We start from the raw sequence: 17,981 nt of genomic DNA, 5'->3' as shown, positions 1-17,981 counted from the left end.
GCGGTCTTACCAAGGCCCTGTACAACTGTAGCAAGACATCCTTGTTCCTGTACTCAAACCCTCTTGCTACGAAGGCCAACATACCATTTGCCTTCTTAACCACCTGCTGCACCTGCATGCTTACCTTCAGCGACTGGTGCACAAGGACCCCCAGTTCTCTTTGCACTTCCCCTTCTCCCAGTCTATTGCCATTCAAATAATAATCTGCCTTCCTGTTTTTGCCACCAAAGTGGATAACCTCACATTTATCCACAGTATAGTGCATTTGCCATGTTTCTGCCCAATCACCCAACCTGTCCAAATCGTACTGGAGTTTCCCGACATCCTCCTTGCAGCTTACCCTCCCGCCCAGCTTTGTGTCGTCTGCAAATTTGGAGATGTTACATCCAATTCCCTCGTCCAGATCATTAATATATATTGTGAACAGCTGGGGTCCTAGGACCGATCCTTGCGGTACCCCACTAGTCACTGCCTGCCACTCGGAAAACGACCCGTTTATTCCAACTCTTTGCTTTCTGTCCGCCAACCAGTTCTCTATCCAAGTCAATACCTTGCCCCCAATCCCATGTGCCTTAATTTTGCATGCTAATCTCTTGTGTGGGACCTTATCGAAAGCCTTCTGAAAGTCCAAATACACCACATCCACTGGTTCTCCTTTATCTATTTTACCAGTTACACCCGCAAAAAATTCCAGTAGATTAGTCAAGCATGATTTACCTTTTGTAAATCCATGTTGACTTTGTCCGATCCTGTCACTGCTTTCCAAGTGCTCTGCTATTACATCTTTTATAATAGACTCTAGCATTTTCCCCACTACCGATGTCAGGCTTACCGGTCTATAATTCCCCGCTTTTTCTCTACCACCTTTTTTGAATAGTGGGGCAACATTAGCTACACTCCAATCCATGGGTACCGTTCCAGAGTCTATCGAGTTCTGGAAGATGATCAGTAATGCATCTACTATCTCTAGGGCCACTTCCTTAAGTACCCTGGGATGTAGACCATCAGGCCCTGGGGATTTATCGGCCTTCAGTCCCATCAATTTTCCTAACACCATTTTCCTACAAATACTGATTTCTTTCAGTTCCTCGCTTTCATCAGACCCTATGTTCTCCGGCATCTCTGGGAGGTTATTTGTGTCCTCCTTTGTGAAGACAGAACCAAAGTATGCATTTAGTTGGTCTGCCATTTCCTTGTTTCCCATTATAAATTCCCCTGATTCTGACTGTAAGGGACCTTAGCTTGAGTTCACTAATCCTTTTCTCTTCACATATCTATAAAAGCTTTTACAGTCAGTTTTTATGTTCCCTGCTAGCTTACTCTCATATTCTATTTTCCCTTTCTTAATTAATCCCTTTGTCCTCCTTTGTTGACTCCTAAACTGCTCCCAATCCTCAGGATTATTGCTTTTTCTAGCCAATTTATATGTCCTCTCCTTGGATCTTATGCTATCCCTAATTTCCCTTGTTAGCCACGGTTGAGTCACCTTTTTTGTTTTATTTTTACGCCAAACTGGGATGAACAAATTTTGTAGCTCATCCATTTGGTCTTTGAATGTTTGCCATTGCCTATCCACCGTCAACCCTTTGAGCGCCATTCCCCACTCAATCCTACCCAACTCGCTCCTCAGACCATCGTAGTTTCCTTTATTTAAATTGAGGACCCTTGTCTCTGAGTCAACTACTTCATTCTCCATCTTAATGAAGAATTCGATCATATTATGATCGCTCCGACCCAAGGGGCCTCATACAACAAGATTGCTAATTAATCCTTTCTCGTTGCATAATACCCAGTCTAAGATGGCCTGATCTCTGGTTGGTTCCTCGACATATTGGTCCAGGAAACCATCCCGTAAACACTCCAGGAATTCCTCCTCCACAGTATTGTTACTAATTTGGTTGGCCCAATCTATATATAGATTAAAGTCACCCATGATGACTGCTGTGCCCTTATTGCACGCTTCTTTAATTTCCCTTTTAATGCCATCCCCAACCTCCACCTTACTGTTTGGAGGTCTATATACCACTCCCACTAATGTTTTTTCCCCTTAGTATTTCTCAATTCTACCCATACAGATTCCACATCATCAGAGCTAATATCCTTCATTACAATTGTATTAATCCCTTCTTTAACCAGTATTGCTACCCCACCTCCCTTTCCTTTTTGCCTATCTTTCCTGAATATCGAATACCCCTGGATGTTGAGTTCCCAGTCTTGGCCATCCTTGAGCCACGTTTCTGTAATCCCAACCAAATCGTATTCGTTTACCTCTATTTGCGCAGCCAATTCATCTACCTTATTACAAATGCTCCTCGCATTAAGACACAAAGCCTTCAGGCTTGTTTTTTTAACGCTCTTAGGCTTATTAGAATTATTATTTACTGTGGCCACGTTTGATTTAAACCGTTGATTTCTCTGACTGCCACATTTGTGTAACCCCTTCACGATTCTCTAGATATACGTGAGATGTGGTCTCTGTTGTACACAGTATTCTATAGTCCAGTAAGGAGATCACTGCTACAATGGCTTAATTCTAATTATCTTACTTTATAGTTTTAACGTCAGATAGTTTTAACGTCAGACAGTATAAGAAGATTACGGGTCAATGACCTAAATTAGACATTTGCATACATTGGAATGAATCTAGACATAATAAACATACATTCTCCATTTATATGGATTCAAAGGAGAATCTGTCCCTGTGTCCAAATTCGAGTGCACTCTTTCGTTGGCGCGCTTAAGTTGGAGCTCATGGTATGTATAATGTCTGCAAGACTTATGACTCCGAACCCCTTCGTTGAATTCTCTTCACGATCACTGAATCCCACTTTGAGTTCTGGATGCAGAGCTACTAATACGAAGGGCGGCGGCTGAGTTTGGAAGCCCGGGACGGGATGCGGCAGCCATTTGCCTCCTGAGCCCTCTTTTCAGAGCTCCTGCCCTCTTCTCTTCCAGTCGCTCCTGTTCCCGCTCGAAAAACCCGACTCCACCCCTTCCTCCTGGGGTTTCTGCCTGGAGACTGCGCAGCCTCACTGTCTGCAACAGTTGATACTGGTGCAGAATTATGGAAAGTCTGCTCTTAGTCACATTGTGTCCTTAAAAGTTCTTGCCATACCTTCACATGGGCAACTTTAACCCAGGGATTTATAACAATGATAATACAGTGTCTAAGTTAAAGATTGATAACCATACTTAGCGTACATAACATTTCCAGTGGGTATTTCATTTGTTTTTCTCCTTCCTATCTTTTGCTTTTATCTCTGTTTTCCTTTCCTCTGTCTCCCTCCTCAGGTTCCCAACCCCCTGCCATTTTAGTTTAAACCCCCCCGAACAGTGCTAGCAAACCTCCCCGCAAGGATTTTTGTCCCGCTCTGGTTCAGGTGCAACCCGTCCGACTTGTACAAGTCCCACCTTTCCCAGAAGCAGGCCCAGAAGGCGCTATATAAATGCAAGTTGTTGTTGTTGAGATGTAATATTCTTGTGTATTACATAATAACAGCATTAAATTGGTGTTATAATATCCATGTGTATTATATAATACAATTCTAGACACAAAGGGCATCAAGGGGTATGGGGAGAGAGCGGGAATGTGGTATTGAGATAGAGGATCAGCCATGATCATATTGAATGGCGGAGCAGGCTCGAAGGGCCGAATGGCCGACTCCTGCTCCTATTTTTCTATGTTTCTAATAAGCTTGTATGGTGGAAGTGTAGTCATCTTGTGTATATATAATCACTGTGTGATGGAGCTGTAATATCCCAGTGCATCAGATAATAACACAATGTACGATGGTCAAATAATATCCCTGCATATTATATAGTCACACAGTTTGTGCGATGAAGGTGTAATAGTTGTGTATTATATATTATAATAATTACACAAAGTTTACATTGAAATTTATATTTATTCCATTCCCCGAGCAGATTTTACATCATAAGCATTTCAGCGGAATATAACAACCAATACTTTAATAGAGAATCTCTTATCATACAAATATACATCATTACCAATATTTACTCTTATTCTACCAGTACCAGATTCTTCCATATTCACACAATCTGTTTAGTCACATTTCCTTTTAGTCTTCCCATGGGCAAATATCATTTTAATCTCTTCTTGTAACTGTGTCTCTGATTCCCCGTACCGCTCAAATTCATCCCGCCTTCCTCTCTTTTTATCTTTTACTCTTTTTTTCCTCCCTCGGTCTCCCTCTCTGTCTCTGAGTCAATCTGCGCTCTCCCTCTCTTGTTCTCTCTCTTGCTCTCTCGCTCACGTTTTCGTATTAAGCTTGAACATATCAACTGGCTACAAACAACTGTGACTCATTTTATAACTGCATCCTTTCCACCTTTTTTCCTCTCGGGTAACATTCCGTCTTACGTGGACTGGCCATGACGACCAACAGTTTCTCTGGACCAAACCTCGGCCTGCGCCGAGTTATCTCAGTTCAGGCTACTGAATGGTGCTTTGGTTGGATTCCCAATCCTTGTCACTATCCAGTGACCAGTGTTCGATGTGGGCATCGCTGGTAAAGGCCATCATTTATTGAAGTGTTAGAAGAGCGGACATCAAATGAAGAGCTGTGATGCACACTGCCATTGAACAGCCTCCTGACGGGCACCCTTTGTTGGGTAAGGGCACTAAGGCTTCCACTAATGGAACCAAGGCGGGTAAGTGGAGTTGAGATGCAGATCAGCCATGATCTAACTCAATGACGGAGCAGGCTCAAGAGGCTAAATGGCCTACTCCTGTTCCTATGTTCCACTGTTTGGGCTTACACTGGTTGTTTGGGTGATTTACAGGGGGCTACTACTGCCTGGGGTTCTCATCCCCCACTTGAGCCTGTATCTTCAGGAAGGGATGGGTGAAAATGAAGAACTTTTTTTATTAATTCTCAGGATGTGGGCATCGCTGGCAAGGCCATCATTATTTTTAGCCCATCTCTAGTTGCCCTGAGAAGGTGGTGGGCGGCCTTCTTCTTGAACCGCTGCAGTCCGTACATCATTCTTCTGGAGTCACACATAGACCAGACGGGGGAAGGACGTCAGGTTTCCTTCCCTAAAGGACGTCAGTGAACCGGCTGGGTTTCTACGACAATCCGGCAGCTTTTACCAATGCCAACTTTTTTATTTCCAGGCTTTTAAACGGAGTTGAAATTCTCAAACTGCCATGGTGGGATTTGAACTCACGGTTCTCTGGATTATTAGTCCAGGAGTAAGCCAGTGAGTGTAGCAGCAGAGTGAGGAATTGGCGCGTGTCTTTTACTGAGTCCCACAATCCCAGGAATCTGAATTAACATCAACAGAGAGGCAAGACATTAACCCGCGGAATAACATGTACCATTTAAACTCTTCCTCTTGATGGACCTCCTGCTACTACTGAACTCAGAACGACCCCTTGGCTTTCACGCCACTGTAAAAACATCATTTTTAAAAAAGGACCAAAAAAAAATGTAAAATCATAATCCTTTGTTACAGATTTTAGCACGATATAGATGTTGACAAACTTTAAAATTCATTAAAAGAAAGAACTTGCATTTATATAGCACCTTCCACAACCTCAGGATGTCTCAAAGCGCTTCACAGCCAATGAAATACTTTTGAAGTGCAGTCACTGCAGGAAATGCAGCAGCCAATTTGTGCACAGCAAGGTCCCATGAACAGCAATTAAATAAATCTGTCTTTAGGGATCGGTTGAGGGAAAAATGTTGGCCAGGACACTGGGGCGAACTCTCTGTGATCGGTGAGGTGGCTAGTTCCATTCTACATCCACCGTACTGTTACCTGTCTCTGGGGGAGAGAGCGGGAATATGGTATTGAGATAGAGGATGAGCCATGATCATATTGAACGGCGGAGCAGGCTCGAAGGGCCGAATGGCCGACTCCTGCTCCAATTTTTCTATGTTTCTATGCTCTATGTTTCTATGGGCCTTGCCGGTGCTTGAAAATAAGCAGTGCTATATAACAATGGCAAGAAGCAACCCTGTGTACCCTGAGCTGGTGCAGGCCAGAACATCTGCTGCCCAGCGAGTGTGTGGCACCGTGTGATAAAACCCGAGTTTGCGTAGACCTTGACTGAGGTATGATGAGAAGTTGGTAGTCCAACAAGCCCTCCATTGCGTCACTGAACGGCACCGGATATCGTCAACTCTGTTTCTTGGACACTTCTCCTCCCCTTAGGAAAGAAAAGGACAGACACTGAGTTAGATGAAAAAAATCAGTCGCGACTTTTCGAAGTAAATGCCTTTTTTTTTTAACCTCTCTAAAGTCAGCCGCAGATAGAGGTGCCGGCTGTACCTCAGTGATCAGCAGACTCGCCTCTGGATCAGGAAGGTTGTGGGTTCGAGTCCCACTCCAGAGACTTGAGCACGTAATCCAGGCTGACACTCCCAGTGCAGTGCTGAGGGAGTGCTGCACTGTTAGAGGTGCCGTCTTTCGGATGGGATGTTAAACCGAGGCCCTGTCTGCTCTATCAGGTGGACATAAACGATCCCATGGCACTATTTCGAAGAAGAGCAGGGGAGTTCTCCCCGGTGTCCTGGCCAATATTTATCCCTCAATCAACATCACTGAACAACACAATAGCAAAATACTGTGGATGCTGGAAATCCGAAATAACAACAGAAAACGCTGGCAAAACTCAGCAGGCCAGGGCAGCATCCGTGGAGAGAGAAACAGAGTCAATGTTTCAGGTCGATGACCCTTCGTCAGAACAGTTCTGATGAAGGGTCCCAGACCTGAAACGTTGACTCTGTTTCTCTCTCCACGGATGCTGCCTGGCCTGCTGAGTGTTTCCAGCGTTTTCTGTTGTTATCACTGGACAACAGATGATCAGGCCATGATCACATTGCTGTTTGTGGCCATGATCACATTGCTGTTTGTGGCCATGATCACATTGCTGTTTGTGGCCATGATCACATTGCTGTTTGTGGCCATGACCACATTGCTGTTTGTGGCCATGATCACATTGCTGTTTGTGGCCATGATCACATTGCTGTTTGTGGCCATGACCACATTGCTGTTTGTGGCCATGATCACATTGCTGTTTGTGGCCATGACCACATTGCTGTTTGTGGCCATGATCACATTGCTGTTTGTGGCCATGATCACATTGCTGTTTGTGGCCATGATCACATTGCTGTTTGTGGGAGCTTGCTGTGCGCAAATTGCTGCTGCGTTTTCTACATTACAACAATGACTCCCCTTCTACAGTACTTCATTGGCTGTAAAGCTCTTTGCGATGTGCTGAGGTCGTAAAAGACGTGATAGAAAAGCCATTTTCTCTGAAATTTAGAGACAGTGATTTCTAACATTGAATTGTAGCCCATGCAAAATATGTATCAATGTGAAACTTTGAACCCTTCCTTCAAATCTCCTGGAAATTCATTTCCATTTCCCACCTCCACAACTGGCAAACTCACGGGCCTCGACGTTGTCTGGAATTTCTTCTGCTGCCCAACCTGTGGGGGCACTGAGTGGGAGAGATGATGAGAGTAGGGCAAGAAATATCAGGAGCCACTAATCAAACAAGGCCCGAGGACCATTTGGTCATTGGATTGAAAGGGGTAAAGTGGTGTAGTGGTGATATTACTGGACTAGTAATGCAGGGAACATGAGTTCACTATTTTTTTGAAATGTAGGCAAAACAGCAGCCAATTTGCGCACAGCAAGGTCCCACAAACAGCAACGAGATAGATGACCCCGATCATCTGTTTTTTTACTGGTGTTGGTTAAAGGATAAATGTTAGCCAGAATACCAGGAGAATGCTCCTGATCTTCAAAAAGTGCCGTGGGATCTTTTACATCCACCTGAGAGAGCAGACAGGGCCTCGGCTTGACGTCTCCTCCGACAGTGCAGCACTCCCTCAGTACTGCCAGCCTAGATTTTTGTGCTCAAGTCTCTGGAGTGGGGCTTGAACCCACAACCTTCTGACTCAGAGGTAAGGGTGCTACCCACTTTTTTAAAATAAATATACTTTATTGAACATTAAGAACATTTACAACATCGTGATCATTTCATTGTACTGTATGATACAAATCAATTCAGCCGCTCTGCACAGCCATTCCACCACCACATTTTAACATCAAAACCTGAAGTTTAATTTGTCTCCTGTAACATATATTAATCGATTGTACTTTAAAAATTCTGAATAAAGCATCCACAGAGCCTTATAATGATCTTTTAGCTTGTGGCGGAGCCACCAAAGGACTCAGAGCGGTTGTACATAATTCCTTTAACAGCAATGTAGTTACTGTCTGTGCCTGTACCTTTAATTACACTGTTTGACTGTACAATGTCCAGTTACCTTTACAGCGCGGTTGCAACGTGATGACGTCATGCCGTTAGTCACGTGATGCCCCAATGGCGGGAAGAATGTGATGACGTCATGACGTCAGTCTTCTGACCAGAGGATCAGTCCTCGTGGAGCCCTCAAGGAGAGTAGACCTGTAATTGATGTGTTCTAGCAGCTTCCAGTTTAAACTTGTTTCGTTTCATTAAAGTTCATTGTTTTAATTGCCTGAGTCGAACTCAGTCTTTTTGATAGGAACCTCCGTTCCTATATTGGTGACCCCGACTTCTACGAACGATTTTCGTGGAAGATTCAACATGGACACGAATGCTGTCACGCTGAAACTGCCACAGTTCTGGGAGCAACAACCAGACGCCTGGTTTATCCAGGCTGAAGCCCAGTTCGCCATTAGGAACATCGTCGCGGATCAGACCCGTTATTATTACGTGGTCTCCGCCCTCGACAGCGCAACTGCATCACGGATCATCAGCCTCCTCGGTAGTCCTCCTACTGACAGCAAGTATGATGCTATTAAGGCGCGGTTGCTTCAGGTTTTTGGGCTCTCAAAGTCGGAGCGCGCTCGCCGGCTCATCACACTGCCCGGCCTCGGGGACTCCAAACCGTCCGAGCTCATGAGCCAAATGCTCACGCTCTTGAGTGCCGAACCAGAAGGTTTCCTCTTCCGGGAGCTTTTCCTCTATCAAATGCCTGAACAGGTTCAGGCTGCCCTAGCCAGATCCGACATTACAGACTGCGCCGAGCTTGCGGCCGAAGCCGAAAAGATTTTCACGGTTACCCAGCAGTGCTGCGCGGCCACGAGGCGCCCATCCCCCACAGACGCGGTTCCAGCTCCTCCTACAGCGGGCTGGTGCTCCTATCACACCCGTTTTGGCGCGAAAGCACGATGCTGCTGTTCCCCCTGCAGTTTTTCGCCCAAAAAAACCCAAGAAAGCGCAGGCGGCATCCCTGGCGACGGATGACCAAGTCTAATGGGCGTTCCGCAGTGGCGATGGCCGTCGGATCTACGGGGAAACTGTTGTATCTGTGTGTTAATGGAGACACGGAATGCCTAAAAGATACAAGACACTATACAGGCTTATATAGCCGAGTGGCCACTACCGGCATTACAGTACACAGGGGCTCTTAAAGGCACATACACCACAATTCCTCCCCTTTTAGACAACCAGTACATAACATTTTAAGTAATCATTAATTAACATGTTTACAAGAACAATAATCTACACATTTGCTGCAGTTAATCAATTATAAGTCAGTCTCTCTGGAGGCTTCCTGACTTGGTCTGGATAACGCCTCGGTGGTGTAGTAATTTTTGGTGGTGTAGTAGATTCTTTTGGCAAGGTCGATTCGGCTTGAATGCCAGTGTCGGGTTCATCTGGTTCTAGTATCACCGGATTGGAGGTAGATACTATGGGTATCTCGGCTTCATCATTAGGCGTATAGAGTTGTGGTGTAGGTTGTCCCTTTTCGGATGACTCTATGATCTGGTCAGCATGGCACCTTATTATGCTTTCTCCAATGTCCACGGTATATATCAGTGGTCCTAGTCGTGTGCAAATAGTTCCAGGCTGCCATTTCTCGGTACGGTAGTCCTGGGCCAAAACTTGTTGACCTATCTGGAAGGTTCTAGTTGGCCTTTCATTCATGCCTTGAAATTGCCGGTTCTCTACGTCCCTTCTGATGTTTGGCTTGATCAAATCTTCTATTGAAAAACATCAGGGCGGGAGTTTGGTTTGTAACCACATGTGTTGCATTCCTGTATGCAAACAAGAAGTTATCTACCTTATGCTGTAATTTTATGTCTTCATTACCCATGGCCTTTATGGCCTTCTTGAAGGTCTGGACAAACCTTTCAGCCAATCCATTGGTGGCGGGATGGTATGGGGCGGACGTGTAGTGCTTAACCCCATTGTTTTTTAAGAACTTCCTGAATTCTTCGGACACAAATTGCGGTCCATTATCAGAACAGATCTGTTCAGGCAGCCCATTCCTGGCAAATATGGTCCTTAATACTGTGATGGTTTTTTCCGTGGTGGTGGAGGACATCTTTATTACCTCCGGCCACTTGGAGTGTGCATCAACCGCGATTAAGAACATTGAGTTCATAAATGGACCAGCAAAGTCGATGTGTACCCTTTGCCATGGAGATGAGGGCCACTCCCATGGATGTAGAGGGGCTCGTGGTGGTGCGTTTTGGACCTTCTGGCATCCTAGACAGCTCTTGGTCATTTCTTCGATGTCTCCATCGATACCTGGCCACCACACAAACGCTCTGGCTAGGTTCTTCATTTTCACTCCACCCAGATGCCCCTCGTGAAGCTCCTTTAGCACTTTATCCTGGAGTTTGGGTGGAATCACCACTCTGGATCCACACATCAAGGTTCCTCGGCACACTGACAGCTGTTCTCTTCTTTGCGAAAATGCTGGCAACAGTGGTTCGCCATGTGCTGGCCATCCCTTCACCGTTAAATCGTAGACTCGTGAGAGAGTCGGGTCATTTCTTGTTTCCTTTTCAATGGCAGAATTTGTTACTGGTAGACATTCCACGATGGTTGAGTGGAACATCTCCACTGGGTCAACTGTAGGTGCCTCTTCTACCGTTGGCAACGGTAGGCGCGATAAACCGTCAGCATTCCTGTGCTGTTTTGATCCTTTGTATTCTATGTCATATTGGTGTGCTCCTAGGAAAATGGACCACCTCTGTAGCCTTTGCGCTGTCATAATGGGAACGCCCTTTTTAGGGTTGAATATGGAGATGAGGGGTTGATGGTCAGTCAACAAGGTAAATTTTTGTCCGTGTAGGTAATGGTTGAATTTCTTCACCCCCCACACCAGGCTGAGTGCTTCCCTGTCGATCTGGGCATAGTTACGCTCAGCTGAGTTCAATGAGCGCGACGCAAAAGCTGTCGGCCGCTCCGAGCCATCAGGGAATCTATGTGATAATACCGCTCCTACGCCGTAAGGGGATGCATCGCATGCCAGTCTGATTGGCAGTGATGGGTTGTAATGAGCCAAAACTTCCTTGGACGTGATCAAGCCTTTGCATTTATGGAAGGCACGTTTACAGTCTTCGCTCCACTTCCAAATTACTCCCGTTTGTAGCAGTTCGTTAAGAGGGTGCAGAACAGTTGACAAGTTCGGGAAAAATTTATGATAGTAATTTATCAATCCCAGGAACGACCTTAATTGTGAGACATTTTCAGGTGCTGGGGCTTTTATGACCGCTTCAATTTTTTCAGGTGACTTAAGTACAAACCTTTAAAAAAGCAGTAAAGGCCATGTGCGATGACGACATTCCACTGCAGCATAAGGTGGACAATTTCCTGTTAGCCTACAGAAATGCGACACATGCAGTCACCAACCAGGCCCCGGCCATGATGTTCTTTAGCCGAAGGTTGAGATCTCGTCTGGATTTGCTCAGACCAAATGTACGAAGAAATGTTGAGAGTAAGCAATTCCAGCACATCAATGAGAAGCCGACAAGGAGCTTCAATGTAGGGCAACCAGTCTTGGCCCGTGACTACCGAACAGAGAAATGGCAACCAGGAACGATATGCACACGGCAGGGGCCACAAATGTACACAGTGGATGTTGGGGCGAACATTGTGAGATGCCATGCTGACCAGATCCTAGAGTCACAGGAACGAGTCAACCCCATGTCTCGGCCACACGTACCTGGTGAGGAACCCGATGTACAGGTCGCATCTACCTCAGAAACAATAGCATTGGAAGCTGATGAATCAACTGACTACAGGGTGCTATAATCGCCTCCGCACCAAGAGCGAGACACTCGGGAAAGGCGTTATCCAGAAAGAATCAGGAAGCCTCCCCAGGGACTGAATATATGAATGGACTATTTTCATATAACATTGTATATTAAAAATGTTAATTGTTAAATGACTATTATGGTACTGTTAATCTAAAAGGGGAGGAATTGTAATGTATGTAATGTATATATACCTTAAGGGAGAGAACTACTTTTTACAGCTCCTGTATACTGTAGTACTGGCAGTGACCACACCTGTATATAAACCTGGAGTAGTGATATGTACAGTTAGTTCTAGTGTAACCCTCATTCAGTAAACACCTGTTGATCATTCCCTGCAGTCTGTTGTCTGATTATTGAAGGACACAACATTAAGATACACGGATATAACAGTAACTAATCATGTTTTTCTGTCGATAGATGCCTACCGTGTACTGCGATTCTCTCTGGGTAGGGGAGATGGAGGGGTTAAGGGATCAAAGATAGATATAGATAAGTATAAGGGAAGGTTGTTTATGGGGGGTCAGAAATTATTGCTCACCTTTGAACAGGATACTACAAGCAAGTTTTAGTATCCTAGGGTGGACTGTAAGGTTTTGCAAAATTTCGGAAATTTCTGCAGCCCCCGAAGATTATTTGATTAAAAGAAAACCTGGTTGGAATGTACCTTAAAAACCCAGGGCATCAAAAATGGCTGTCAGGCCTCGTGGCAGAAGACAAAGGCAGCTTGTCTGAACATCTCCCATCACTGACTGAAGTACTTGAGGTAATTAAACTGTCAATCAACTGCGGTTTAGGAAGTTCAACAGAGGAACAAAAGGATTGTTTGTTTACACGAGCTCTCTACAATGTTGACTCAAGGGCTTAAGTACTTAAAGCTGTCAATCAGTTGCGGTTGGGCGGTGACCACAAGACAATGGATTGTTTACAAAGCACTTGAGTGCTGTTAGACTGAACACTTAAGGATTTGTTTGTCCAGCACTTGAGACATTTTAAACTGAGCACAAACCAGTTTAAATGAATGGGAAACACATTCAAACCCATTACAGTCAATGGGGACAGATCGGTCCCTTTTGTATAGCCCAGATACATCCAGATTTGGGTGCGAAGATAACGGCTCCCAATGGGGTATAAAAATAGCCCCTCAGGAAGCCATTCTCTCTCTCTCTGCCACCTTGCTTCCGATGCCCTGCCTACAAGAGGAACAGCTCAACAGCCCGCCCAAAGAAGTGGAATACCAGCAGTTACTTTTGAATTACTGGGGTATCTCTACTTCAGGGTGGTGAAGAATCTAAGACAGACTGCAGGGGCACGGAGCAGGCATTCACTGGTGAGCATAAACTTTCTGGCCATTACAAGGCAACCTAGATAGGTACCAGGGGTGGGAATTAAAGGGGAATTTTGTTAAATTGTAATTTTAGTCAATTTTCCCTCGATGTGTCCGTTTCTCCTCCCCATTAAGCAAAAGTGTGTTGTATTAAGCAAAGGGGTGCTGTATTAAGTAAAAGTGTGCTCATTCATCATTATTTTCAATTTATTCTTTATTTCAAAAAATACTGGTTTTCTTTGCACCCAACCGTGAGTCTCATTTTGTCTACATCGCTACTGAAATAAGTCCAGCGGTCAGAACCAGAAAAGGGAACGATTTGAAACCGCACGGGGCCTGGAGCAGCTCAGATACTTCTGACTGGCCAGAGACAAACCCCAGGGGCAACCAAAATCACACCCCACCTTGCCTGCCCCCCCGCTTTTCTACAGTACCTTCACCACACAGACTGCAGTGGTTCAAGAAGGTGGCTCACCACCATTTTCTCAAGGGCAGTAAGGAATGGGCAATAAATGCTGGCCTTGCTAGCGACACCCACATCCCGTGAATGAATTAGAAAAAGAAGTTCCACTCCAGAGACTTGAGCACATAGTCAAGGGTGTCACTTCAGTGCGGTACTGAGGGAGTGCTGCACTGTCGGAGGTGCTGTCTTTCATGAGATGTTAAACTGAGGGCCCGTCTGCTCGATCCGGAAGGCATAAAAAATTCAGTGGGATGATTCGAAGAAGAGCAGGGGAGTTCTCTTAGTGTCATAGAAACATAGAAACATAGAAGATAGGAGCAGGAGTAGGCCATTCAGCCCCTCGAGCCTGCTCCACCATTCAATGCGATCATGGCTGATCATCCAAACTCAGTACCCGGTCCCTGCTTTCTCCCCATATCCCTTGATCCCTATAGCCTTAAGAAATATATCCAACTCCTTCTTGAATATATTTAATGAATTGGCCTCTACTGCCTTCTGTGGTAGAGAATTCCACAGGTTCACCACTCTCTGGGTGAAGAAATTCCTCCTCATCTCTGTCCTAAATGGCTTACCCCTTATCCTTAGACTATGACCCCTGGTTCTGGACTCCCCGACCATCGGAAACATCCTTCCTGCATCTTGTCTGTCTAGTCCTGTTAGAATTTTATAAGTTTCAATGAGATCCCCTCTCATTCTTCTAAACTCCAGCGAGTATAAGCCCAATCGAACCAATCTCTCCTCATACGTCATTCCTGCCATCCCAGGTATCAGCCTAGTGAATCTTCGCTGCACTCCTTCCATGGCAAGAACATCCTTCCTCAGATAAGGCGACCAAAACTGCACACAATACTCAAGATGTGGACTCACCAAGGCTCTGTACAACTGCAGCAAGACATCCTTGCTCCTGTACTCGAACCCTCTCGCTACGTAGGCCAACATACCATTTGCCTTCTTAACCGCCTGCTGCACCTGCATGCTTAGCCTGTCCAACAGCAGTTTAGCTCATCCTTTGTTACTTGTGGGACCTTGCTGTGCATAAACTGGCTTCTGCAATTGTCTACATAACACAGTGACTGCACTGCAAATGTGATTCAGTGGTTGTAAAGCACCTTGGAATGTCGCAAGAAATGTGATTCGGCGCAGGATGTTTTATATACATTTTTGTACAAGTTTCCTCCCTAAAACTGTCTGCCTCTCCAACCCTCTCCCCTCCTTTAAGACCCTCCTTGAAAGCTACCTCTTTTACTCAACTTTTATTCACCTGTGACAGCCGTGAGTGAGAAGGTTGTGGGTTCAAGTCCCACTCCAAAGACTTGAGCGCAAAATAAAAATCCAGGCTGACACTCCCAGTGCCATACTGAGGGAGTGCTGCACTGTTGGGAGGTGCCGGCTTTCGGATGAGACTTTAAACCGAGGCCCTGTTTAAAGTTCCTTACCTAAGAAAGCATATACTTGCCATAGAGGGAGTGCAGCGAAGGTTCACCAGACTGATTCCTGGGATGGCAGGACTGTCGTATGAGGAGAGATTGGGTCGACTAGGCCTGTATTCACTAGAGTTTAGAAGAATGAGAGGGGATCTCATTGAAAAGTATAAAATTCTGACAGGGCTAGACAGACTGGATGCAGGGAGGATGTTTCCCCTGGCTGGGGGGTTCGAGAACGAGGGGTCACAGTCTCAGGATACGGGGTAGGACATTTAGGACTGAGATGAGGAGAAATTGCTTCACTCAGAGGGTGGTGAACCTGTGGAATTCTCTACCACAGGAGGCTGTGGAGGCCAAGTCACTGAATATATTTAAGAAGGAGATAGATAGATTTCTAGACACAAAAGGCATCAAGGGGTATGGGGAGAGAGCGGGAATATGGTATTGAGATAGAGGATCAGCCATGATCATATTGAATGGTGGAGCAGGCTCGAAGGGCCGAATGGCCGACTCCTGCTCCTATTTTTCTATGTTTCTATGTAACAGATTATCTGGTCATTATCACATTGCTGTGTGTGGGATCTTGCTGTGCGCAAATTGGCTGCTGCGTTTCCGACATTGCAACAGTGACTGCACTTCAAAAAGCACTTCATTGGCTGTAAAGCGCTTTGGGGACACCCTGAGGATGTGAAAGGCGCCATATAAATGCAAGTTCTTTCTTTCTTTCATCTTGATTGTTAAAACTTGGCACACTATCCCTGGACTCGGTAATAGATAAAGACATCCGCTTTGGTTCATAGGAGGCCTGGTTTGCCAATGGAAACTCCAGTCTACCAGTCAGTGTTTGGAAAAAGCCTAAAGTTGCAACAGAATCGGTTCAAAAAGTGCAGGAAAGCTAATCTATAAAACTCTGCCTGTTTGTACACTGGTGGCCTAGAACTGGCCCTGAGATATACTTGTTTCACCAAAGTTTCACCCGTGTTAGTGTCACCAGATTGTTCTCGGCTGCAAACCGATGATTATCAACTGATCGTTATTCTCAAATAATAAAATGATAGGAGTTCCGGAAAAGCCAGTCACAGACTCGCCTGTGTACAGCTTTAAGAATCGTCCCGCCCTGATTATTGCTCATAGTTCCTGGCATTGGGCCAGGCTGTCTACAAGGGTAGAAGTCGTTGTCAGACGCTGACACGGAGTCGGAGAGGCACTGACTGAAGTAACTGGGATCTATTCTGCCAGAGACCGCACCTGGGAAAATCATGGACTGGAGACGGTGCGATCTGGTATTGAGTGAGTATTGCGTGTGTCAGCTGAAAATGTGGGAGATTAGAGAGTGCAGCTAAAAGGAAAATAAATCTTTTCTGCACTTAAATACTGTCTTCTCCCTCTCCCCTATGCAAATAAACTATCTATAATCTTATCTATTTATTAACCACCATCACTAAAAACAGATTATCTGGTCATTATCTCATTGCTGTTTGTGGGAGCTTGCTGTGCACAAATTGGCTGCAAAGTTTCCTACATTACAACAGTGACTACACTTCAAAGAGTATTTCATTGGCTGTAAAGCACTTTGGGATGTCCTGAAGTCTTTATTTTATTATTTAACTACCTAGTATATATATCTCTATCTCATTTATCTATCCGTCTGCTATCTGTCTATCTATCTGTCTGCCTTCCATCTCTCTATCTGTCTGTCTATCTATCTATCGGTCTATGAGTCTGTCTATCTCTCTCTGTCTATCTATCTCTATCTAACTATATACCAACTGTCTGTCTGTCTATCTGTCTATCTGTCTGTCTCTCTATCTATTTATCTATCTGTCTGACTGTCTGTCTCTCTATCTATCTGTCTATCTATCTGTCTCTCTGTCTGTCTGTCTGTCTATCTCTCTATCTATTTATCTATCTGTCTGTCTGTCTCTCTCGCTATCTATCTGTCTATCTATCTGTCTATCTATCTCTATCTATTATCAACTGTATGTCTGTCTATCTGTCTGTCTGTTTCTATCTATCTGTCTATCTATCTCTCTATCTGTCTGTCTGTCTATCTGTCTGTCTGTCTGTCTGTCTCTATCTGTCTATCTGTCTGTCTGTCTCTGTCGTGGAAGGCCTCAAGCGTGCTGGCAGACACCGCGTGCTCCATCTCCAGGGCCACCCGGGCGCGAACATGGCCGCGGAAGAAAGGCAGGCAATCGGGCCGAACGACCCCCTTGACCGCCCGCTGCCTGGACCTGTTAATGGCCTTTTTGGCCAGGCCCCCACTCTGAGTGTAAAGCAGGAAAATTGGAGCATGCTGGTTACCTCCTTGAATCGGGGGGGGGGGGCGCAAAATAAAAGCGCCAATCTCTCTGGGCTGGCCCCACGGGCACGATGGGCCGAATGGCCTTTACTCGTGATTGAGGAAGGTTGCACATGAGGTCTTGCCAAAAAGGGTTTTGACCTGAAACGTTAACTCTATTTCTCTCTCCACGCATGTTGCCTGGCCTGCTGAGTTTTTCCAGCATTTTCTGTTGTTATTTCGGATTTCCAGCGTCTGCAGTATTTTGCTATGGAAAAAGTTGGAGATGTAACAGGCCACCTGAGAAGGGAAACAGAAAGCAATGAAGGTGAACAAGGTAAAGGGGACAATCGGAAATCCCGTCGGAGAGAAGAGCAGAACTTCTTCAAGCTGACGCTAGGTCATCCTGTG

General features: G+C 45.3%; 1 protein-coding gene across 1 annotated transcript in view; it reads left to right on the top strand.

Moving 5' to 3' along the window:
* The window catches only part of LOC147097614 (adhesion G protein-coupled receptor E3-like), a 75,607-nt gene extending 70,462 nt beyond the window's left edge, over positions 1-5,145 (top strand). Inside the window, exons 15-16 of the mRNA XM_085971418.1 lie at positions 4,638-4,671; positions 5,138-5,145. Coding sequence (XP_085827544.1) covers positions 4,638-4,671; positions 5,138-5,145 — 42 coding nt within the window. The remainder of the gene's footprint in view (positions 1-4,637; positions 4,672-5,137) is intronic.
* The last annotated feature ends 12,836 nt before the right edge of the window (positions 5,146-17,981 follow it).

This window comes from Somniosus microcephalus, chromosome 31 (assembly GCF_052327205.1).
Source record: "Somniosus microcephalus isolate GS21.2 chromosome 31, FLI_Smic_1.0, whole genome shotgun sequence".
In the NCBI taxonomy this organism is placed as follows: Eukaryota; Metazoa; Chordata; class Chondrichthyes; order Squaliformes; family Somniosidae; genus Somniosus; species Somniosus microcephalus.
This window is presented reverse-complemented; position numbering and strand designations above follow the sequence as displayed.